General features: G+C 34.5%; 1 protein-coding gene across 1 annotated transcript in view; it reads left to right on the forward strand.

Moving 5' to 3' along the window:
* Nucleotides 1-26,105, forward strand: part of TMEM232 (transmembrane protein 232) — a gene marked incomplete at both ends in the record, with an annotated part of 245,982 nt that overhangs the window by 40,559 nt on the left and 179,318 nt on the right. The window contains 3 exon segments of the mRNA XM_079701591.1: nucleotides 10,807-10,930; nucleotides 11,883-12,016; nucleotides 12,018-12,133. Coding sequence (XP_079557717.1) covers nucleotides 10,807-10,930; nucleotides 11,883-12,016; nucleotides 12,018-12,133 — 374 coding nt within the window.

A 26,105-nucleotide genomic window follows, 5' to 3' on the forward strand; every position in this document is an offset into this window, starting at 1 on the left:
CTAATTCCCTTGAAATAGCCTATTTTAGAGTCTTGGAAGACTCTAACTTGATTTAAAAATAGCAAATTATATTTCAACATATAAAAGTAAATATTGTATGACTTGTCAGTTTATTTTCAAGGTATTCTAATTACCAAATAAACATGTTTAGATAACTGCTGAGATAGTAAAATTGGCTGATTAAAAATATCTAATTCTGAAAGTCAAGAAATTGTTTCTTTAACCAATTTTCATTTTTACTGCATTGCATCAAACTTGATTTAATTTAATTTTTCAATTATTTCTTTTTGATAGGTTTTTTTTTTAAACTTAGTATTTAATAGATTTAGGGGTTTTAGGGATAATACAAGATTATTCTTACTTTACAAATGAAGAAACTGAGGCCAAGTTTATTAGGCTTACTGGTGACTGGAACCAGATTTCAAGGTCCAGCGTAGCATTCTTTTTGGTATATCATCCCGCTTTCATTGTGGCTTCATTATTAAGGAGGTAACTGCTTAAAGGCATCTTGTCACTGAATCCTGACTTTTCTTTTTCTGGGAAGACATTGTGGAAATCAAGCATGGGAGGGAAAGTCAGTGTTTAGACAATGCTGAATGAACAGAGGAGTAAATGGAAAAAAATGGTGAAACACAGCGACTGTTCATAATAGACTGGAAAAGGTAATTGTTTAAAAGAGCAATTGTTAAAACAATTGTTAAACAATTGTTTAAAAATTGTTTAAAATAGTTTTGCTTGTATTTCTTATATTTACTATTTTTTCCTCTTTTTTTTAAGTTTTATTTACTGTTTTTTTTTTTTTTTTTTTTTTTGCGGTACGCGACGCGCAGGCTCAGCGGCCATGGCTCACGGGCCCAGCCGCTCCGCGGCATGTGGGATCTTCCCAGACCGGGGCACGAACCTGTGTCCCCTGCATCGGCAGGCGGACTCTCAACCACTGCGCCACCAGGGAAGCCTACTGTTTTTTTAAAGAAAAGAATTTGACTTTTTTTAAAAAAATGACTCTAGTAAACAAAAATAACCTGTTGACATTAAAAATTTGTCTTTTTAATTTAGCAATTTGACTAACTTCGCTATTAGTCAAATTTTCTGTTAGTTATAATGATAACATTATACCAAATATTAAAACATTAATTTTTCTTTTTAAAAGTATTTAATTTATTTATGTGACAGCCTATACAGTTTTCAAGAAGTCATTATTCCAGGCAAAACCAAACAAACTGTGATGTAATTATCAAAATCAAACCAGAAATACTTTTACATTTATGGGAAAACTTTAATATTGGTCTTGTGTGCTCCTAAGGTTAGGTACATGTGAGAAATTTTAAAAATGGACTGAACATATTTAGAATTAAATAGAAAAATTGAGGCTTCAGGCCCTGATAGTAAATTAAGACTTTGTTAGGATTTGCTAGACCAGATAGCCTTAAAATTGTGATAGTTGGTGGAAGGTATTTTTGGTTTAGGACCTGAAATTCAATGCCAAGTGACTATTAATAGGAATAATGTAAGCAGTTTCATTTTCCATGCGTATTAGTAAAGTACCACATGATAGAAAAATGATCAGAGATTTAAAATGCAGAGGGAGACCATTCAACTGATTGATCAAAAGAAATTTCATTAATAGTGGTAAAAAGTGCTTGGGCCAATACTAGTGAGTGGTTTTCATCTGCCCCTCTCCGATGCTATCCATCAGCAGATAATTCATCATGTATGTCCCTGCCTGACTTCTTATCACCCCCTTTATAAAGATCATACAACACAAAAGGAAAGAAACAGAAGCCAGTGGTTTCAGCAGAGGCTGGAAAAGAATAGGCCCAGGATCCATGAAAAGACTCCAGGAAAGACTCACAGAATTAGAGCAACCTCTGCTCGATGAGAGACAGGGAATAAACTGAGGAAAGGAAATGTACTAATTACAATAAATTATAAAATAGGATGAAGAAGTAGAGAAAGTGAGAATACATGAGCCACTCCCAGTGTCACGCACCAGCCTTTATCTTGGAAGTTTAGCTGCCTTGTGCCGCAGGTAAGCAGCTTGTGTAAGGCAGATTTCCATTTAATATGGTTAAATTTTATATGATGCTTCATACTCTGAATGCTCCACCCTGTGGTTTGGCCTTTTACGAACTGCCCCATTTGCTCTGGGGAGATAGGTCAAGCCACTGCAAAAGGCTTTCTAATTGAACATGAAAATAATGAATTGTGTTAATCATTGAATTATTAGCCAATGTGACTGCTGAGAAATGCAGCATGGCACTTCAGGAGAGCAGTATAACATATAAAATTATATCTCCCAAAGCAAAATAGCCGATTTAATCGCTCCATGAATGTATTCCTAAAAAGCTTGACAATTTAAAATTATACCGACATTGCAAGTGTTTTCCAGACATACAATGTTTGTGTTTGCATCGAAATAAATTGAACAAAGAATCCACTGCTTTGTATGGGCAGCAAGGCCTTTACTTCTGGACACATCACTGCCTCTGCAATATCTATCTCCCTGAACCCCAGTAATTATAATGTTGTGTGATAGTCTAACCAAAACCCTTCAGACCAAAGTTTTCATCAATAATTCCTCTTCATGAGCTGAGATGTCAGTGAAGGTCCTCAGTCTTCTGATTCATTTCCTAGATTTCTTATGGACCCTTCAATCCTCTGAGCTAAATGTAAACATTTAGTCTGTATCAAGGGTAAATATATAATTTATGCTTTGCTACCTTACGGTGCAGTGAAAAAAGCATTCAACTTCAAATCAGAAGGCCTGAGTTTTAGTCTTATCTCTCGCTACCTGTCTAATTTTGATTGAGTCGCATGACCCCTATGAACAGGGTCTGCTCAGCAGTTAAATAGAGGTAGTAGCCATCTCAAAGAGCTTTTGGGAGATTTAAATAAGGTAAGTAATATGAAAACACCTTTTAAACTCTGACTCTCCCCTAATACTTCATTTCCTGCTAGTGCAGATCTGAATGAATTTTCTTCGTAAACTCCTACCTACTGAATTTCTGTCTCAGTACCTGACACATGTCTTCTCCTTAAGTTAACCAACTTGGGCACCTTGACTACATTTCAGAGCAGTTCCCCTGCTCTCCACTCCCCACCTTGGCTCAGGACCTTATTGTCTTATGACTTCTGTAGCTTATTAACTGGTCTCTTGGCCTTATGTTTTCTCTTCAGTAATCTGTCATACTCTTCTGCCAGGGTTACAACATAAACGTGATTATACCCTTCTCCGTCTTAAAATTATTTAATAAGACCTGTTTTTACATGACGCAGGGGTTGCAACTCCAATCAGGGTCTCTTAAATTGCCATGATTAAAAACAAACAAACAAACAAAAAACAAGAGCAAAAACAAAGACTGAAAGAAGGATCCTGCTACTGGGATTAATTACCACCAACTAGCCACACAGGCAGACCAAGTGCCTGAGTCACTGGATGGAAGAAAGCAATCAGTGAGCACCTAGGCCTTCTAAGATGAAACAGCCATCATGGCCTGTCGACACTCCATCCTTTCATTCTCCCCCACTACCTTCCCTGGTGCACCAGGAATGTTCTGTGTGTAGGAGAAAGAACCCTTTTAGCAGATAGGTTAAAGACTAGATTTTCATGTAGCCCATCTCTTCTGAATATCAGAAATCAGGTAATGGCAAGAGAAACATATTCGTTAAACTAGTTTTCCTAAATGGTCAAAATCAGGAAAGAAATTCTGTCTGCTTTCTTCTCCATGTACCGTGAAGATTGAGACTAATTTATTTGTACTAATTCTCCCCTCCCTAGCCTGTTAATGTAATCTTGAGTTTTTGATAACATTATAGTTAAATCATTACTTTAAATGTTCATTCTTCTCCTTAAAGAATGGTTTATATATTTATTTAATTTTGGGATCATATTTATAAAATAATTTTGACTTATTAAAATGTATCAATTTTTCCCACTCACTATCATCCATTTAACACTAGGATTTTCCATTCTTAAGCTGTTAAATACTGTTCCTTTCTTGGCTGGCTTGAGTAAATTTCTAGGCATGGACATAGGTGACCTATTTCATTAGACAGGCCCTTGATTACATATGACCCTTGGCTGAATATAACATTTGTCACCATTTTTCCCCCTAAAAACTTTAAGTACATTTTGTCTGGAAATAGGCTTCTATGCTCACAGGTTTTTAATTCCCCTCTTTAAATCTCTAAATGTTGCTATGCTGTTTCCTACCTTTTAGTTATTATGAGATGTTCAAAGCCAGTCTGCCCCCTTTTTATCTGTTTTATTTTCAATCCAGAATATTTTAGGAACACCTTTGTGATTTGGTAACCAGGAGATAGATGCTTCCTCTTATGTCTCACTGACCGTCTTAGGAAGCTGCTGGGGCAAATCCTCTGCTTTACTTAGAGAGAAGCCCCCAGTGTGTGAAGCTGTGCACAAATGCTGTGGCTACTGGGCTACATTTCATGGAGGATTTCCATTGATAGCTCATGGTTCACATGTGTTCCCAACTCCTGCCTCTCTGTGCTTAGGGTTTTTCTTACATGGTGGTGGAAAATCCATATGTGCCTGCATTACATTTTAAATCAAACTTTGGGCTTCTTGGCATTGGAAAGGTTTGCCTTCATTTAGATTACATTTTCTTCATAGTTTTAAAACCCTTAAAATTTCTTTCTTTTTTTTTGTGGTACTGTGGGTTTATTTTTCTTTATTTTATGTTTGGTGGTTTCAATAGGAATTAGATAGTAATGGATCTCAGTTTACGGGTGGTTGTCTTCCTCTAAATTATTGAAGAATTGTTCAAGTTTTTTCCCTTCCAAGTGTCATTTTTTGCAGTCAACTTCATTCGTTATGAATTTGAATTATATTTCTGTAATTTTAATTTCCTGCACCCTCTTGTTTTCTTATTATACCACCTTTCATCTCAGTATCAAGGCTTTTCTTTGTTGTTTGTTCTTCCTGGGCTTTATTAAAGATGCTTAAGAGTCTTGTAAAAATGTCTTTTGGCTCCTGGAAGGAATGACTTTCAGAGGTATGATCTTCTCTTAGTATTCAGACTGATATTCTCTTTAGCCCTTGCTATAATATATTTTTAATTGGTCTCATGTAGGGCCCCCTCCTCCATTTTCTATTTTGCTTATCTCAGAACTAGGGAAAATTTATATAAACTTGTCATTTTTAAAATAAGAGGTTTGTGTTCATAGCATACATTACAGAGGTTAAAAGCTACAACACTCCACATGCAGTAGTATCATAGGGAACTTCCTGCATTCTCCCTATTCTTTTCTATTTAACTTGTGAGGAGAAAATGCACTCCAGCATTCCCATTACAGCACTCCTCCTCTCCACCCCATGGCCCCTTTTCCTACACACATATCCCCACAAGCACTGTTTTCTATCCTTTGGTCATCTGGAAGTTGCTATCTCTGAATAAGTATGGAGAGATGAGGATAAAAAGCACAGAGATAATACTCTGGCTCCTTAAAAATTCAGTACCTCAAAGTTAAGGATTGGCTTTACTTATTTCTATGAAAAACATGGTAGACAGTAGAGATAATTTTTTCTTTACTTTTTTTCTTTTAACCTTTTGGGAAACAAGGCTGCTGTGTTTCTTGAAGTGGCATGTGGCTACTCCTTCTTGCTATTCTTAATCCAGCTCTATCAATTTTATGGTTTATATCTTACGGGAAATTCCCTGTAAGATAGTGACATCTGTTTCATTCTTAGTCTCCAGGATTGTGTGGATTTTTGACATTGTCAGTGTTTTCCAAAATATCTATTGAAAATTTCAAGTAACCCTATGAAAGAGTTGCAACTTGGAGACATTTTAATTCTATCTTTTAAAATAATAATTTGGTCATAGAGGAAACAGATATAGAGGAGTAAGGAGAACCTAGGAAAACTGTTGTGAATGCTGATGTTTCTAACCTTTTTATAAGGTGGTGTGCAGACAGATATCTTTTTATGAAGCCCCTGGTTATTATATGTTAGTTCATTTATATAAGTAGAGAAGGAACACTGGACCACAGTCAGGATAGCTGAAGTCCCGTCCAGGTCTGGTACTGTTTAGCTGTGTGCAGTGATTCACATTAATTTTAAAAGCTAACACAATATTGTTCCCTTTTCTCCACACCCTCTCCAGCATTTATTGTTTGTAGATATTTTGATGATGGCCATTCTGACTGGTGTGAGGTGATGCCTCATTGTAGTTTTGATTTGCATTTCTCTAATGATTAGTGATGTTGTGCATCTTTTCATGTGTTTGTCGGCAATCTGTATGTCTTCTTTGGAGAAATGTCTATTTAGGTCTTCTGCCCATTTTTGGATTGGGTTGTTTGGTTTTTTTGATGTTGAGCTATATGAGCTCCTTGTATATTTTGGAGGTTAATCCTTTGTCAGTTGCTTCATTTGCAATATTTTCTCCCATTCTGAGGGTTGTCTTTTCATCTTGTTTATGGTTTCCTTTGCTGTGCAAAAGCTTTTAAGTTTAATTAGGTCCCATTTGTTTATTTTTGTTTTTATTTTCATTACTCTAGGAGGTGGCTCAAAAAAGATGGTGCTGTGCTTTATGTCAGAGTGTTCTGCCTATGTTTTCCTCTAAGAGTTTCATAGTGTCTGGTCTTACACTTAGGTCTTTAATCCATTTTGAGTTTATATTTCTTGTGTGTGGTGTTAGGGAGTGTTCTAATTTCATTCTTTTACATGAAGCTGTCCAGTTTTCCCAGACCACTTATTGAAGAGGCTGTCTTTTCTCCATTTTATATTTTTGCCTCCTTTGTCATAGATTAGTTGACCATAGGAGCATAGGTTTTATCTCTGGGCTTTCTATCCTGTTCCATTGATCTATATTTCTGTTTTTGTGCCAGTACCATACTACCTTGATTAGTGTAGCTTTGTAGTATAGTCTGAAGTCAGGGAGCCTGATTCCTCCAGCTCCGTTTTTCTTTCTCAAGATTGCTTTGGCTGTTGGGGATCTTTTCTGTCTCCATCCAAATTTTAAGATTTTTTGTTCTAGTTCTATAAAAAATGCCATTGGTAGTTTGATAGGGATTGCATTGAATCTGTAGATTGCTTTGGGTAGTATAGTCATTTTCACAATATTGATTCTTCCAGTCCAAGAACGTGGTATATCGCTCCATCCATTTTTTGTCATCTTTGATTTCTTTCATCAGTGTCTTATAGTTTTCTGAGTACAGGTCTTTTGTCTCCTTAGGTAGGTTTATTCCTAGGTATTTTATTCTTTTTGTTGCAATGGTAAGTAGGATTGTTTCCTTAATTTCTCTTTCTGCCCTTTTTGTTGTTAGTGTATAGGAATGCAAGTGATATATTGTTCGTAGGAATGTAAATTGATACAGCCACTATGGAAAACAGTGTGGAGGTTCCTAAGAAAACTACAAGTAGAACTACCATACGATCCAACAGTCCCGCTCCTGGGCATATACCCAGAGAAGACCATAATTCAAAAAACACATGCACCTCAATGTTCATAGCAGCACTGTTTACAGTAGCCAGGACATGGAAGCAACCTAAATGTCCATTGACAGAGGAATAGATAAAGAAGTTGTGGTACATATATACAATGGAATATTACTCAGCCATAAAAAGGAATGAAATTGGGTCATTTGTAGAGACATGGATGGACCTAGAGAGTGTCATACAGAGTGAAGTAAGTCAGAAAGAGAAAAGCAAATATCGTATAATAGTGCATATATGTGGAATCAAGAAAAATGGTATAGATAATCTTATTTGCAAAGCATAAATAGAGATACAGATGTAGAGAACAAATGTATGGATACCAAGGGGGAAAAGGGTGGGGTGGGAGGAATTAGGAGACTGGGATTTGCACATTATACATTTTTGATACTATGTGTAAAATAGACAACTGATGGGAACATACTGTATAGTACAGGGAACTCTACCCAATGCACTGTGGTAACCTAAATGGGAGGGAAGTCTAAAAGGGAGGGGATATCTGTATGTGTATGGCCGATTCATTTTGTTGTGCAGTGGAGGCTAACACAACATTGTAAAGCAAGCATAGTCCAATAAAAATTAATAAAAATAAATAAAAGCTAACACAACATTGTAAGTCAACTATACTCCAATAAAAATTTTAAAGAGGAAAAAAATTTAAAAAGCAAAGCTAGAAAGTAAAATAAATCAAGTAACTATGTTATTTTAGACAAGCCAGTAAACCTCTGCCTCAGTTTATTTACATAATTAGGGGGACATCTATAATATATATAAATTACTTTATATGTACATGTTTAGTTTCATGGCATTGTAAAAGTAAGTCAATGTACTGGTGATTGAGACTTGGTGTACTGCAATGAGTTCACAAAGAAGCTAACACTGTATTTAAATTACTAACCTAATTCAATTTGAAAACTTCTTTTTACATGCATTGATTTTCAGTTTTGATTTTTAACAAACTTTAATATATAAGTATTGGTGCTTTTATTCTATTTTTGTCAAAGACATTTTCCCTTATAGAAAATTTTGCAATCAGCAGCATTGGTTGAAACAGTGTTTCTGGTGAAGCATTTTTCTACTATAGGTGGCTGACACTGATGGAAATTCTTCAGTCTGTATTTCAGTGAAAGTGCCCTAGCTTAGCTACAGTTTTCCAGACTTAAAGGGGAACAGAAGAAACAAAACCTTATGACTATGAGGTATATTCATGGTAAAGAAGTTTTGTGAACTCTGAGTCTGTCCTCTGCTTTACCTTATCATGAAACCTCTGTGATGAAAATTCAGGGGAAGGACTCACCTTTGTTCATCTTGGAAAGCATCTAGACCTTTTCCTTCAGTCATCACAGATTAAAAAAAAAAGTTACTGAACTCATATCCGTTGACTTTGAAATAATAGTATTTTTGTAATTCAGTTCAGTTCAGCCTTTGAACCCAGTCATTTTATATAGAGTATTTCATTTAAATCTCATAGTCTCTGAAAAGTAGGTTTTGCTATATTTACTTTATAGATGAGTAGATTAAGATTCAGCTAAGGTATGAACATTGCCCTTTGCCATATATCTAGTTAGTGACAGAGCTAAAATTCCATCTCTGATTTTTCAGCTCTAAATTTCATGCTTGTAAATATGTTTAAATGTATCAGCTAGGCTTTAGTTCTTCTGAATGTAATAGTAATCTGACTGCAATTGCATACCAAATAGGGCTTTATTTATTGCACATAACAAGCAGTGCATTACTGATGCAGGTGCTTAAGGGAATCCTCAAGATCCAGGCTTCTTCTAGCTTCCTTTTATTCCATTCTTAGTAAGTGACTTTTATCCTCATTGTTGCAGGTTGGCTGCTCTACCTTCTGGTATCATGTATGAATTCCAAGCAGGAGGAAAAGGATGAGCAAAGGACAAAAAAGCACCTGTTATTTAAATTTAAAAATAATAGCTTATATGGAAGGCTTTCATAATATATTTTCATTTATATCTCATTGACCAAATCTAAATGTAAGGCCATTCCAAAGGAGTCCGGGGAGTCATTTTTTAAAATTAAGTTTCTTGTGGTGTAATTTACATATAATAAAATTCAAACATTTTATGTATACAGATCTATGACCTTTGACAAATGCATACACCTGTGTAATCACTATCCCAGTCCAGATGTAGAATGTTTCCATCTTGAGGAAGCAGCATTAACTGAGCACTCTGCCATTTTGAACAAAATTGAGGTTTAGTTTCAAAGGAAGGAGACAAATGATATTAGGTGGGCAATAGGCAACATTGTAATACTAAGGTTAAATATTAATGTACTTAGATAATGGCTTATAAAAGCAAAATTGAAAAACAGGAAATACCCATAGGTGGGAGAAGACTTCAGTTATTAGTTAACCTAGCTTAAAACATGAACTTGGACAAATCTCTCAGATCTATTTAAGTCTCAATTTTCTAATATTAAAAAAAAAAGATTTTAAAAAGTTCTTGAATCTGTCAAAAACTGTGGTTCAGATCAAAGGAGGTATTTGTGTGAAAGCACACTGAGATCTGTAAAGCTCCATTCAAATATAAAGAATTGTCTTTATTTCCGTGGTTAGAGGTGTTTCCTTTTGAAAATGATCATGAACTTGACTCACCTGAAATATCACAGTTGTGAAATTCAAATATAATTGTAGAATATATTAACTTTTTAACTGATTAATGGCTTATAAATCAAGGCAATATGTAGCTCTAGGCAGAGGCAATTTTATATTTGCATTATTATTAGCTCTCTTTCAAACTATGTCTCTTTCAATTGGGTAGCAATAGCATTAAATATAATATAAATTATATAAATTATAAATTATATAAATATAATTTCCTGAAACTGTTAGAATATATGTACGCTTATGGCTAATAAATTCTTATATGATTTCCCAGTTATATAATATTTTGAATCTTGACAATTTTCCATTTAATATGAAATATAAATTTTATTCTGAGAAATTTCACTTTTTGTAAAAATCAAATAACACTGAACTTTTAGAGTATTTAGGAAGACCATTTTTTTATTCTCTCTTTTGAGAAGAAAACACTCTCTTGAAATTCACCCCTTGGAATCTGTTGTAAAAGGTTAAAAATCAAAACCTATTGTGAGATTTGGGGGACACTCTAGAACCAGAGGCCTTGATTGCTTGTTATACAGGATCTGTGAAGAAATGTGATCATTTGTAATATTTATCACTCTCAGTTTTGTCAGAACGCTACTGTGAACTCAACATCTTGCCCGATGTGGCCCTTTCCTATAAACTTTTATCATAACTAGTGGCAAACAATACTAGTCTTTGTTGAAAATAAATGTATCTAGAAATCCAGGATAGTCATTTCCAGGTTGGATTCAGCACTGGCTTTCTTGGTCCTTGGGGAGGCTGCCAAATTACACATAGCCTGTTTGAAAGCTTTCATGGACCTAATGAGAGATTTTCTTTTAAGCATTATGTCTGTTCAGAATCAGGTAACAGTATATTGTTAATTTAGGTATGCAAAAAGACCTAAATTGAAACAAATTTTACTTTTGTCACTATTTTAACTGTATATCATTTAGGATTTATAATGAGCATGACTTTGTAATAATAATTTTAATTAAATGTAAAGGTAAATGCATATTTACCATATATCCCAGTATAAATAGATATAGATGTAGACAGAGATCCAGAAATAGGTTATACTCACATGCAGACATGCACTCACACAAGAGGGATTTTTAATTTTATTAACAAACTTCAGATCATATAGTCATATATGGTTTAGTTCCCTATCTAAAAAATTTTTTGTTTTCATTACATATTATTAAGATTTACATTTTAGTGAGGATGAGATAAACATTTCTCTGTTGTTGAGCTTTGAGCTTATTTCTAATTCACAGTTAATTACAAATAATGTTGAACTGGTATTCTCATCCAAAAATCCTTACCTGCATTTATGACTGTTTCTTTAGAATAGATTTATAAAATTAAATTACTGAGTGATAGACTATGAACTTTCTTTTAATGTTCTCAGGATGGCTGTCCAGATTCCTCTCCAGAAGACATAACTTTCTTGATTTCCTATGAAAAAATGTATAAGAGTGAATACACAAGAATTGAGCTATATAAAAAAAAAGATTCTTTTACAATATAATATGGAAAATAGTATCTCATTGGGTTAATTTATGTTCCATTGACTACTAAGGAAATTGAAAAGTTGATGTTCTCTATGTACTTTTTATTTTTTATTCCTTGAACTTGGTTTTATGCAATCTACCCATGGAAAGCTTGTTTTTAATGAGTGCATTTAAAAAATATTAGTTGATTATGATCTTTTAACAACTCTATAAAATTTGAAGACATTTCTTATAAGTACGGTATATAGTTCTTCATTATGGCAGAGCGTACTTTGATTGTCTAATAGCTATTTTCTCATTTTAGGAAGAAAGCTGCCAGGTTGATGATTTTTCCTGGGCCTGGAATGTAGTCTACATATACATAACAATTCTTGCAGAAATCTGCTTGAATGCGGCCAATTCTGATTTGCGAAAAACTGCTTTAATTGGTTTCTGCGACTAAAAGTTCACAAAAAGATATTTTACCCACGGACAAATCAGAAGAAATGCCAGAATTGAGGGAAACAAGTATTTTAGGTCTTTTGGAATATTTCTCTTCAAAAATGTCCGATAATTGTAAGTAAATTATTTTTCAACTTGATGAAAAATATTTTTAAGATGTCCCTGTCTGTATATAATAATAAGCATTTTACAAAAAGTTAACATTTTGAAGTGGGAGGTAATTTTAAATTCACTAGGACTTCCTACAAATTTGGGAAGTCTATTTTATAACATGGAAATTTTTGATCAATAATTTAAAAACAACTGAAATGTAAACTAGAGTTGGTTGATGTGTGAATCAAATTATATTCTTTGGAAACAAGAGATGACCTTAGGAAAACTTATGGAATGTATATAAAGTTTGTTTTATTCTTTTCCCCATAAGGCCTTCTCATCCATCGTCTCCATTTTCATCTACCGTCTCCATTTTCATCTACTGTTTCTCTTGTTCTCCCCACAACCCAAGAGCATTTCTCTTTTAATCACTCATATTATAGTACATTGTGTCTCAAGACTAAAGGTCATTTCCCTACTATTGTTTATGGGGGAACTATTAGAATAAAATACTTTTGTTTTGAAAAGGGCACTATAGGGACACTATTAATTCAAACGTGTCCTTTAAGGTTAACTAGAACTCTTCTTTATGAATATCATGTAGTCTATTATGTTATTATAGTCTCATGTATATGACTCTCACTTCCATTAAGTTATGAGATAATTGAGATTGGAGAATCATGTCTGAATTATATTTGTATTAACCCAGTATCTACCATATTATTTAGCACACAGTAGGTGGGCGATAATGATAGTGGAGTTATTATGTAGTTAAATCACTGAATTTCAAACATGATAGCAAGATTATTTGAAAGTGTGGAAGGAGGCAAGATACTGCCTTTCCTTAGAACTGTAATTCACTGATTTGGGATAAATTATGCTTGAATATAATTTTAAATAGTAAGACTTTAGTAGCAGATATTAATTTCATTCTCAAAAACTTGCTTGCTATTTTAAAATTACTTTCAATATAGTTTTGGTTTAAACAATAGATTGGAACTTATCATTTCGAAGTGCAATTCGCTTGACCTTTGCCCACTTTTCAAGAAGATTATGTTTATTTTTTATTAGTGCCAATTTTCAACAGATTTTTTAGTCATTAGCAGATAAATTGTATTTCTCCCATGTTTATAGTATTGATAAAGTGAAGAGGTATTTGCTTCTCTTGCTTTTCACACTTTTTAAAGTATTCAGAATGGTCAGAAGTCTTCCTGTATAGCAGCTCAACATATGATTTTTAATCTGCCACTAAACAGATACATATAAAAATTGGGGGCCTTCAGTTTTTTGGCCTAGGTGTGTAGAATTAGTTCTTTCTGAAAGAAGACAGAAAGAAGACTGCTTTCTTCAGTGATGGGTCCAGAAGATTATCTTCCATGTGGAGGATCTTTCCTCCTAGAAACCTCTTGGCCTCCCTCTGGCCATGACCCCTGAGCTCTGGTAAAACCTCACAATGATAGGGTTTCATGTTTCTGTGGACACTCGAATATTTATTCCTTCTCTGATTTTTTTTTCCAGCCAGTTGATGATTTCAGTGCATTTATTTGCTCATTGTTGATCTTTCTTTGAAGTTTCTTATCTTCTCCTAAAGACTTTATTTTTTAACATCTTTACTGGAGTATAATTGCTTTACAATGTTCTGTTAGTTTCTGCTGTATAACAAAGTGAATCAGCTATACATATACATATATCCCCATATCCCCTCCCTCTTGCGTCTCCCTCCCACCCTCCCTATCCCATGGATGCTTTCCTTGATGTTTTTCTTATGCTTATACTTGAACTTAGCAATGAAATAGTTAAACAGTATTTTATCAATGTTTTCTCAACCCAAGTGGGAAAATTGATGTTTCTAGCTGTGGAATACCTTTAAAGATTTGATCTGCAGTAAAGAAGAGAGACATATCAAAGTTGTTTCCTCTGCAGTCAAAAGTCAATACATTTTCTTCGACATTAGCTTCTTGTACAAGCCATAAATAATGCTAGTGGCATTTGCCTCATTAATAATTCTGAGTATTTTGAAACTCTCAATACTTAAAGCATCATTGTGAATTCTTGTGGGGAATGTTTAAAGTAAGTTGATTATCTGATGATTGTTTTGCTAAAGGTGTCTCAAGAGTGTGAGAAAATTCTGCAGTTTTCTTCATCTCTGTCAGAATCAGAGAAGGTACCTCTACTGGACATAAGCTTTTGGTCTCTTCTTCATGTTCATACAGGATTTTTGGCCTTCCTGTATCAGTCACTACCATGAAAAGCCATTACTTTACATGACTATACACATGCATAGTCAAATATTTGACCAAATGATAGGGCTTAAAATTTTTGTTGATGTGATTCATTATAACTTGATTCTTTTTTTTTTTTTTTTTTTTTTTTTTTTGCGGTACGCGGGCCTCTCACTGTTGTGGCCTCTCCTGTTGCGGAGCACAGGCTCCGGACATGCAGGCTCAGCGGCCATGGCTCACGGGCCCAGCCGCTCCACGGCATGTGGGATCTTCCCGGACCAGGGCACGAACCCGTGTCCCCTGCATCGGCAGGTGGACTCTCAACCACTGCGCCACCAGTGGCCACCAGTTAGGGAAGCCCTAACTTGATTCTTTGTAGCATCCCTGGTTGATTTTCCCACACACGGAAAATGACTTTGTCTGGGTTGTCCTGTATGCCTGATCATTGATAATGATCACCACTTCTATCAGACCACTGAAAATAGATGGCTTCAAAAGTAGTGTCATCTATGCAGGCCTTGTCAACGTGATTACTGGAGAGGATAGGTCCGTCTTTTTGGAAAGTGACACAAAGAAACTGGAGTGCTTCTTTATTTAATTGAAAATAATTTTTTTTCCTCATAATTTTACCCTTCAAGTAAGTAAATTTTTCATTTAGACTGAAAGAACCAATTCTGGAGTCACACAGATTTGTATTTTGTATCTCAAAATCCTAGGTCAAATTATTTAATCTTGCTGACTTGATTTCTTTACCTGATAATTAAGATAAAAATACTATTCATATCATGGGACTTTTTGTGAGAAAAAACTATGGAAACATACACACTTGACATAGTGCCTCATGAATAGTAAAGGTCCAAAAAATATTAATAGATGTTATGGTTGCTAATGTAATTAATATTGTTATAATGAGAGAGACCTCAGTGAGGAAGGGTTTTTTTCTAACACTTATACCTATGTACACTTTGTATCCTGGGGAATCCTATTTTATTTACATATAAAGATATAAATGAAAAACTGGAAAACACTTAAGAATGGTAACAATAGCCTTTACATGAATGAATTAAGCAGTGTTCTTATAGACCATTTTTATATAAAGCCCTTAATATAAAGAAACTCTTATATCATAGTTTTGTGAAGGCAATGTTATAGGAAACTGAAATAATAACTTCCATGAAGATAATTTCCTGGTGATCTTATTTGATGTAGGAGCAGAACCTGAAGCATTTAGATGAATAGATGGCTACTTAGCATGTACCTTTTTCATTTTAAGGTTTTTTGTCAGACACACTTTTCAGAGAGTCAGATATCTATTAATTCTAGAGTGAGGGCTCTGGCCACTGACGGAAGTGTTGAGTTTTGGTGTTTTGGGTTGAATAGGAATTTCTATATATGCTTATCAATACCAACTATGCATTTAAGATCTGGTTGAAACTCAAAGTGTCTGACCTGTAGCATTGCCTTCGTGGAGGACCATCCTATGCACCTTACTGCTATGGACTGAACTCTACCCCTCAAGCCTCAAAATTCATATGTTTGAAAGCATAACCCCCAAATGTAACTGTATTTGGAGGCAGAGCCTACAAGGAGGTAATTAAATGAGGTCACGACGGTGGGGCCCTAATATGATGGAATTAGTGTCCTTGTAAGAAAGACATCAGAGAGCTCGCTCTCCACTGTGTAGGGCATAGTGAGAAGGCAGCCATCCCAAAGCCAGGAAGAGAGCCCTCACCATATACACAGTCAGACGGCACCTTAATCTTAGACATCCCAGCCTCCAAAACAGTGAGAAAATAAATTTCTGTTGTTTAAGAACTCCAGTCTATGGTACTTTGTTATGGCAGTCCGAGCCGACTAATACACCTCTCAGTGGTGCTGAGCTGTAGGCATGTTTGAATATACTCAGGTGCCTAAGTAAATTGTTATCGGAAAAAGGGCTTTGCAGCATATACCTAGAAAAGACAATTTTGAACTGGAAAACTATGAGGGAAGGTGATAAAAATTAATTAAACACACAGAATTTTTGCCTGATCCCTGTTGAAATTATGATTTTGAGATGCATTTTGTCCTGATGGGTAACAGGATAATAATAATTAATATTAACACTTACTATGTGTCAGGCACTATTCTAGGCATGTAACATGCATCACCTAACTTATTAATCGTTACAACAAGACTACATTGTAGTTATTCATATTATCCCCATTTGATAGATGAGAAAACTGAGGCACTAAGCATTTATTTGTCCAAGGAAATTGAGTTAGTAAATTGTACGTGAGACTTAACATAGGCAGTTTGACTTCAGAGTCTGCACTAATAACTACCTCATTGTGCTGTGCTAACTAGGTTATTTGACCTTTTGAGTGAAATTTAAAAAAACGCTGTCCATTTGCATGTTGAAGAATCTGAAAAAAGATGACTGAGAAATTCTCTCTGACAGTCTTTGTCCTACAGCGATTCTTATAAAAGCATTTTAGACTTTGTATTACGTGGGTCTTTATTTCCAACATAAATTCCTGGGACTTGTTCAAGAACTTTGGATCGAAAAATCCTAAAAGTGGAGTCCAGGAATCTGTATTATTAAACCACTTCTGACACTATATTTTGAGAAAACATAGCCTATAAATTTCGCTGTAAATAAGGTGGTAAAATGTCCTCATCAGAGGAAAAGGCTTTTCCTACTTGTTACAGACCTTTATGCATCCAGCCAGTTAGTCCTTACAGCAGATGAGATATATATATATATATATATATCATTACAAAGAGGGAAACCCAGCTTTGTGTTGTACACTATATTTGAAGTGCTATCTTCTATGTTCCTACTTTGGTTTTCATAGTGATAAAACAATAGTTTTTAACAAGACTTAACTATCTGAAATCTGTGCTGTGAAAATAAAACTTGAAAATGGTCTATTTGGTGAGAAACCAGCAGACACTGATTTAGTGTGTCTTGTATAAGAAATAGACAATGAATGGCAGAACCAAAAATATCACAGAATAGTAAAAATCTTGTCAGTCACGTAGTTCTCATCCAGTGCACAAATCTCTTCTAGACCATTTGCAAATAGCGCACAGCCAGCAGAGATATGGAACTCCCTATTTCCCAAAGCAGGTCATTCCACTTTCGAACACTGTGAAAGATTCTTCCTTATATTATAATGAAATCTGTCTTCCACATTTTCCAAACTTTTGCTTGAGTTTTGCCTCCCAGAAGCAATCACAAAAAGTCTATTCCATTTCCCACATGCAAGCCCTTCAGATATTTGAAGGTAATTGCTTTGGTTCTTTTTCTTCACCTCTTCACTCTACAATCATCGCCCATCTCTTTGCTTACTGCCAAGTTCCTATGGTAACTTTTTGTAATAAATGAAAAACATATTTTCAATATGGTTTATAGTTAAGTTTGCTAGAAGGTTGTAGTGTTGTTAAATTTGTCTGAATTTGTGATAATTTATCCCAGTGTTATAGTATGATGTGAAGACAGGTGGGAGCCAAGTATTTTTCCATTCACTGTTGTCTATGAATGGAAAAAGTAAATATGACGTTTTTCCTATCATTTTGTTGAGAATTATTTTCTTAAGCTGGTTCTACAATGATGGTAGTGAATGAAATACGTGTCATGGTTGTAAAATAACCTTGTATGTTTCATTTTGATTCATTTTAACTTCGGAAAAAACATTAGCACAGAGTAATATTTCCTTTTTAAAAAGTAAATGAAAGTTAATTAGAATCTTAGAACCAATTGAAACTTTTAATGATACTCTATTAAATCTTCAGTATACCTCTTACCTTGGTGAAGGTTATTCATAAAAATATTCAGTAATAAGATTTTGTTTTTATACATGGAAAGTACTTAACTCCTTTAATAATCCATGTACACGTTAGCCATAGAATTCAGGCAATCCTTATGATTCACAATTCTGTGTGTTGATAAATCTAAAAGTATAGTACTGATTATATTATATATACGTAAGGCCGTTAAACAAATGTATCTTATCTATTTGTCTTTTTCTTCTTTTTATTTTATTTTATTGTGGGGAAAGCACTTAACATGAGACCTATCTTCTTAAAATTTTATGTGTACAATGTGTTATTGTTGACTATAGGTACAGTGCTGTACACCAGATCTCTGGAGCTTATTCACCTTGCTTGACTGAAACTTTATGCCTGTTGATTGTTAACTCCCCATTTCTCCTTTCCCTTGCCTCCTGGAAACCACAATTTCACTCTTTGATTTTATGAATATGAGTATTTTAGGTACCTCATGTAAGTGAAATCATGCAGTATTTGTCTTTCTGCGACTGACCTACTTTGCTTCACATAATGTCCCCAAGGTTCATATGCATTGTTACATATGGCAAAACTTCCATCACTTTTAAGGCTGAATAGTATTCCATTGCAGGAATATACCACATTTTCTTTGTTCACTCATCTCTTGATGGACATTTAGGTTGTTTCTATCTCTTGGTTATTGTGAGCAGTGCTGCACTGAACATAAGAGCTAATATTGCTCTGAAATCCGCCCCTTTGGATATATAGTCACAAGTGGGATTGCTGGATCACATGGTAATTCTATTTTTATCTTTTTGAGGAACTTTCAAACTGTTTTATGTAGTACCTGCACCATGTTGCATTTCCACCAGCAATGTGCAAGGGTTCCAGTTTCTCACCATCTTAGTGAATACTTGCTGTATTTATTTTTTTTGGATAATGGCCATCCTGACAGGTGTGAGGTTATATCTCATTGTGGTTTTGATTTGCATTTCCTTGATGATTCCTGACATTGAACATTTTTTTCGTTTACCTGTTGACCGTTTGTACATCTATTCAAGTCCTTTGTTCATGCATTGTTTTCCTGACCTTGGTGAGCATCTTTATGAAAGTTATTCTCAGTTCTCTGTCAGGTAAATCATATAGTGCTGTCTCATTAGTGGTTGTTTCTGGAGATTTTTCTTGATCTTTTGTTTGGAACATCTTTGCCTGATTGTTCAGTGAAGAGATATATTACCAAGAATTCCTGTTTTCCTTTGACTCTTAATGCAGTTTTGACTGTATGTGATCAACATAGTTATTAATTTCATTATCATGTAAAAATTATCAGAAATTCTGCAAGTCTTTCAAATGAAATTATATTTCCCTAAGATGTAATGGTGTTCAGGCACTTAAGAAAGGTTGTTATGCAACTTAATGAGAATATCCAATAAATGTAGCTTTTGATATCAATTCATTTGGTAAAGATTTGTATTTTTAGGAAGGTTTAGGCTGCAAGTCACAGAAGACCCAAATCAAGATGGCTTTTAAATATCTTTGTTTTATTTTTCTGGAGAGTTGTACATGTTACATAACTTCCTCCAGGATGCCATGCCTCATCAATCTATAGATTTCAGGTTTATTTATAGTAATCCTTTAGCCAGGGCTGTCCTAAGAGCACTCTAGATAAAGTCTCTTCCTCCTAGTAAATGTAACTAGTCTATTTATCTGAAGATCCCATTGACAAAGGGATTAACCTGGGTCACATGCCTTATTTTTTCTCCCAGAGATGCCTTCCAGTAAAGGGGGTGAGTGGATCATAAGCCACCTGTTCAACTCATACTTCCTTACAAGGGATACAGGGTTTAGGGTTGGTTAATTTAGTGGCTCAAAAACAACACTGAAGGCCCAGGTTCTTTCCAACTTTCTTTTGTACCTCTCTAATTTACCAAATTGTAGCTTGTATTTTTAATAATAGTTATATAGTTCTTTGTTAGGAGTAGATTTGGCTACATGTAATAAAAAATACATTAGATAAAACAAAAGAAAATTTTACTTCTCTCCTACATAAAATAAATCCAGAAATAGGCAGTCTAAGGATGATTTGAGGGTTTAAGAAGTTCTCAGGCAGGTTCACTTTTTTCTGCTGAGTGTGTAGAAGGGAAGAATAATAATATCCATTTTCTACTAAGTCTTCTTAATACAAAATATCATGTAGCTTTCCTGCTGTAAACTTATTGGCTATAATCAAATGGCCACACAAGGGGGAGTTTTTGTTTGTTTTTAGCTAAGTGTCAATGAGCCAAGCTCAAAATAGTGATTCATATTACTAAGGAAGAAGGAGAGAGTGGATAGTGTGAAGAAACTTGCAATCTGAGCAAAGCATATTTTACCAAATTACATTCTCTTTAGGTCATGGAATATACGTATTTTAGTCTTCAGTACATCATTACATTACCTAACACATTGCCTTGCTCAGAGTAAGCACTCAGTAAGCAAGTGCTGAATACATGAATGGATGAAGGAAAGGAAATGGGCACTCTAATAAGATTTTATTAAGAGATGACATTTTCGATTCAAAATTGTTATTAAACACCATTGTTACACATTGTATATGTAAGTGCTTCATTTATTCTCATTATTTAAAAAGACATATTTAACACCAGTTCTTTTCACTCCAGAAGAGAGAAGTCCATTTGTTTACTCATTATAATGGGAGTATGAACATTCTTTATGTGCATCATTCTATATTAATGACTCATGGAACACCACAGACATTTAAAAACAACTTTGGATAAACCTGGGTACGATTTGGTTAGGGAAAGTAGGACTCAATCTATAGTTTGAAGAATCTATTTTGCTTAAGTCAGAATTTGGAGAAAGGAAGAAGATGGAGGTGGGAAGTAAGGATGGTGGTGCTAAATAAACATCACAAGTTAATAGGCGATTATGGAAACCAGCCTGTCTGATGGATCTTTGGTTCTGGAATCTAAAGTTGGATACATACAATTACAAAATACCTTGGATTTCAAGATGAATCTGTATTTCTTTTTAAACGTTGGAAGCTTTAATAACACTTGACAAAACTTTCATATGGAGAAAACTCATTTGGACATCAGACTAGCCTAGCTAAGTAAACATATTCTACTCTTATTCTGGACTTTTGGAATTCTCTTAGTTAACTGGAAGCAGGGCTTGTTGTGATGATAATAGATTCCTACCTCAAAAATGTCTTCTACATCTGTGACTCTATTTCTGTTTTGTAAATAAGTTCATTTGCACCATTTTTTAAGATTCCACGTATAAGCAATATCATAGGATATTTGTCTTTCTCTGTCTGACTTGCTTCACTCAGTATGACAATCTTTAGGTCCCTCCATGTTGCTGCAAATGACATTATTTCATTCTTTTTTATGGCTGAGTAATAACCCATCGTATATATGTACCACATCTTCTTTATTCATTCCTCTGTCGATGGACATTTAAGTTACTTCCATGTCCTGGCTATTGTAAATAGTGCTGCAATGAACATTGAGGTACATGTATCTTTTTGAATTATGGTTTTCTCCAAATATATGCCCAGGAATGGGATTGCAGGATATATGGTAGCTCTATTTTTAGTTTTTTAGGGAACCTCCATACTGTTCTCCATAATGGTTGTACCAATTTACATTTCCACCAACAGTGTAGGAAGGTTTATTTTTCTCCACGTCCTCTCCAGCATTTTGTTTGTTTGTTTGTTTTTTGTGGTACGTGGGCCTCTCACTGCTGTGGCCTCTCCCACCGCGGAGCACAGGCTCAGGACGCACAGGCTCAGCGGCCATGGCTTACGGGCCCAGCTGCTCTGCGGCACGCGGGATCCTCCCGGACCGGGGCACGAACCCGTGTCCCCTGCATCGACAGGTGGACTGTCAACCACTGTGCCACCAGGGAAGCCCTCCAGCATTTATTTTTAGTAGATTTTTTTGATGATGGCCATTCTGACTGGTGTGAGGTGATATTTCATTGTAGTTTTATTCGCACTTCTCCAATAATTAGTGATGGTGAGCATCTTTTCATGGGCCTCTTGGCCATATGTCTGTCTTCTTTGGAGAACTGTCTGTTTAGATCTTCTGCCCATTTTTTGATTGGGTTGTTTGTTTTTTTGATAATGAGCTGCATGTGCTGTTTGTATATCTTGGAGATTAGTCTCTTGTCAGTCACTTCATTTGCAAATATTTTCTCATATTCTGTGGGTTGTCTTTTCATTTTGTTTATGGTTTCCTTTGTTGTGCAAAAGCTTTCACGTTTAATTAGGTCCAATTTGTTTATTTTTGCTTTTATTTTCATTACTCAACATTTTAAATCAACTTTACTCCAATAAAAATTTTAAAAAAGAAAGGAAGAGATTTTTCAGGAGTTTGGCAAATACGTTACTAATTAAAGGGATGCAATATGTATTTTTAAAGCATTGTTGGTTGTGGAAAAACAATATATACTCATTGTAAGAAAAATTTTAAACAAAGAAATGTATCCCCCCCAAAAAGCTATAAAATAAAATTATGCAACAAAGAGCTAAAAAAAAAGTCATCAACTTATGTGTAGAAAAATATTCTTCAATTTCCCTGTAAGCAGAGGTTTATTTAGAGAGAAACCATTGACATTTAATTTGCAGGGCGTTTCACCACATAAGACCCTTCTAAAATCTTAGGAAGGGCAGTAGAAATATCTTCTCATGGAAAAAAATGTCTTTCTAACCTGAGAAAATAAGATTTTTTAATAGTTTTTGTAAAAGAAGTCTTCATAATTATATAAGCTTTAGCTCTTATAAAATCTAATTCTGCCCCACCCACAGGTTGAACTACCTTAGAAACTAGCAACTTATAACCCTGTACATATTAACATTGTTCTTTATATCCAGTAAGCATTCTAAGAAGTTCATGTTATTGAATTAAATTAAATATCTGACAGCCTTTCAGCTAACTGAGAAAAAACTTTCAATGTGCTGAGGATAATTATAGTTAGAACAGTTGTAACTAGAGTTGAGGAGTAATTTAATAAAGTTATTATTGAAATGATTTCTGAATCATAATGAATATATGTTTCCCTAGGAGGGTATTAATGTGGTTGCTGGACCCAAACCTTGTCATTAAAAATGATTTATTCTGGATACCCTCACAACAGCTTTCAGGGGAAAGTAATAAAATATTAATGCAAAATACTAATATTAATTAAAATACTAATACAAGGAATATTTACTTTTTATACAACTTTTACTTACAATGATAAATATGAAAGGACTCTTGTCCTGTTGCCACAGTTCAGTGTTCTCTTTACCTACCTGAATGCACATACACACTCAAAACATATCTAGGGCCTCCCTGGTGGCGCAGTGGTTGAGAGTCCGCCTGCTGATGCAGGGGATACGGGTTCGTGCCCCGGTCTGGGAGGATCCCATATGCCGCGGAGCGGCTGGGCCCGTGAGCCATGGCCGCTGAGCCTGCGCGTCCGGAGCCTGTGCTCCGCAACGGGAGAGGCCACGGCAGTGAGAGGCCCGCGTACCGCAAAAAAAAAAAAAAAAAAAAAAAAAAAAAAAAAAAACATATCTAGCATTAGGTATATGATTAGAGTGTGCTGGACAAATTAAACTCACAATACCATATTTAGGAAAATTTTGGGGAGTAGTTTCTATAATTCAAAATGTATTTACTCCCAATTCCCAGACTTGGTGATGAGAGTATTAAAAATAGACCACTCTATCTTATGAATGAAGGTACATGTACGAATCCTAAATAAAATACTAATAGATCAAATTCAGCAGTGTGTTAAAAGAATAATATACCATATTAGTAGGAATCCAAGGAGAGTACAATATTAGGAAATCTAAATCTCTCATAATTGACTAAGGAAAAAGGAGTTATTCTGAACAGATACCAAAATGGAACTGATTAAACTAAAAACTCATGCCTGATTTTTAAAAAAAAGATAGAGCAAAACAGATTAGAACTATAAGGGCACTTTCTTAAATTGGTAAGTATCTATTAAACCAAAATCATCCCCTTAGGTTTTCATTCTTAAGAAACTAAAGGTGATCCTATTTAAGGTAAGTAAAAGGCCACAATTTCTACATTATTTGCTGATAGTTTACCACATTCTGGATGTCCTAGCCAATATGAAAAGACAAGAAAAAGGAAAGAAAAACAGGTATAATATTGGAATAGCATTTGTGGGTGATCTGAATGTCTATTTTGAATATCCATGGGTATGAAAATCGTATTAGCACTAATTAAAGTGGTTAGTTACAAGAAACATATTACTGTCAATAACTTTCCTACATTACAGCAGTAACTAAATAGAAAAAATAATGCACAAAGAACAACTAACTGGCAACAGCAAAATTCCAAGGAATGTGTGCTATATAAAGAACAAAACTCATAAAACTTTATAAAGACATACTCATAAAACATTCAGGTCTTCAAAGAGGACTTGAAATAAGTGAGTATGAACCTTGGTATTGTAAAGATGTAGATTCTCCCTAAATTAATCTATAAATTAAATGTAATTCCAATAAAATTTCAAAAGAACAGAAGTGGCCAGTTCTATAGACAATCTGGAAGAAAATAGTCAAGAAAACAGAAAAAATAATGGGCAGTTTCTTAACCATAAAATAACAATAATTCTATCTGCATTATACTAATAAAATAATCTATTACCCTATCAGGATTAATAGGTTTTCATAACAGAGTATAAAATATCTATATATCTGTATTTGTATCTATGAATATGGTGATCACATTTTGCTGTATTTTTTGATGTATAAAATGCAGTAGTATACAAGATGTCTTAATTTTATGACTTTTTGAAAATATTAAGTAGTTTTGTTATAGAAGCATATACTAAAAATTATTTTAAAGTGTCCCTTTATAATTAAACCTATTATTTTGTATATTTAATTAGATTGTATTATATGCTGGAATCAATAGGAAATCATAAAAACTGGAGATATAGTCATATTCTGCTGGAAATTATGACATACATTAAAAGCAAATAATGGTTCTGCAATTTAGTGAACACTGAAAACTAACAAGCAAACCAAAAAATTCTTAAAAAGATGAATAAATTCTTGAATAACAAACCACAGTACAAAGTATACAGCAAAATGGTCCTTTCAAATGAATTTCAATATCATTCTTATTCTTTGGGAAAAGTATCATGTTGAATGTTAGTACACAGCCAAATTCGGGAGAAAAAAGAGATTCTATTAGGAAGTTGCATTTCAAAAACTTCATATTGACAAAATGGTTTGCAGCCTATGGTACTTATAATGGTTTTAATTTTTATCCTCAAATCCCAGAGGATCATTATTTTCAGAGTTAGGTAAATCATAATTCCAAAATTGGAAAACCCTTCATCCCTGCAACAATCCAAAGTGTCTTCATTGCTGACATTCACTGTTTCAGGACCTGGGTCACCAGAGTCACCACATTGTCCTGGTGTTATTAAGGACATCTCTAATTCCATTTTAAAAATGATTCTATAACGCTTTTTTGTTTTACTCAACTCTGACATTTAACACACTCCAACTTTAGTAGTATTTTAGGTCTCATCCTTTATAACTCTCACTTTAAAATATGGAGGTAGCATTTATTTGTCTCACTCATCCTCCTTCAAATGCGTTATTGATTGACACATCTAAGGGTAGAAGTTTGCTGGTTAGTTTGGTGGGTAGTAATTCTCTTCTTAACAATTTCTATCATATGATGCCAGGTTTCTTTAATAGCCGGATGCTTGGACAACACTTGTGTCATCATAATTTCATTCCTTCCTCATTCATCCAATGTTTGCATTAGACTTGGGTAAACAGATACCACTTATCAGGATGTAAACTATTTATGGTTTTATCATCTTGCTTAATGAGGAACAGAGAGACTTTTATTGCTCAAAGATATGTCATCAAGAACCTGTCTCTTTACATCTTTATATTCTGACAGCTAAGGATGTTGGATTTTCATTCCTGTGCTTGTTGCCTCATTATTAAAAGA

The sequence above is a fragment of the Hyperoodon ampullatus genome (assembly GCF_949752795.1).
Source record: "Hyperoodon ampullatus genome assembly, chromosome: 4".
NCBI classification, from domain to species: Eukaryota; Metazoa; Chordata; class Mammalia; order Artiodactyla; family Ziphiidae; genus Hyperoodon; species Hyperoodon ampullatus.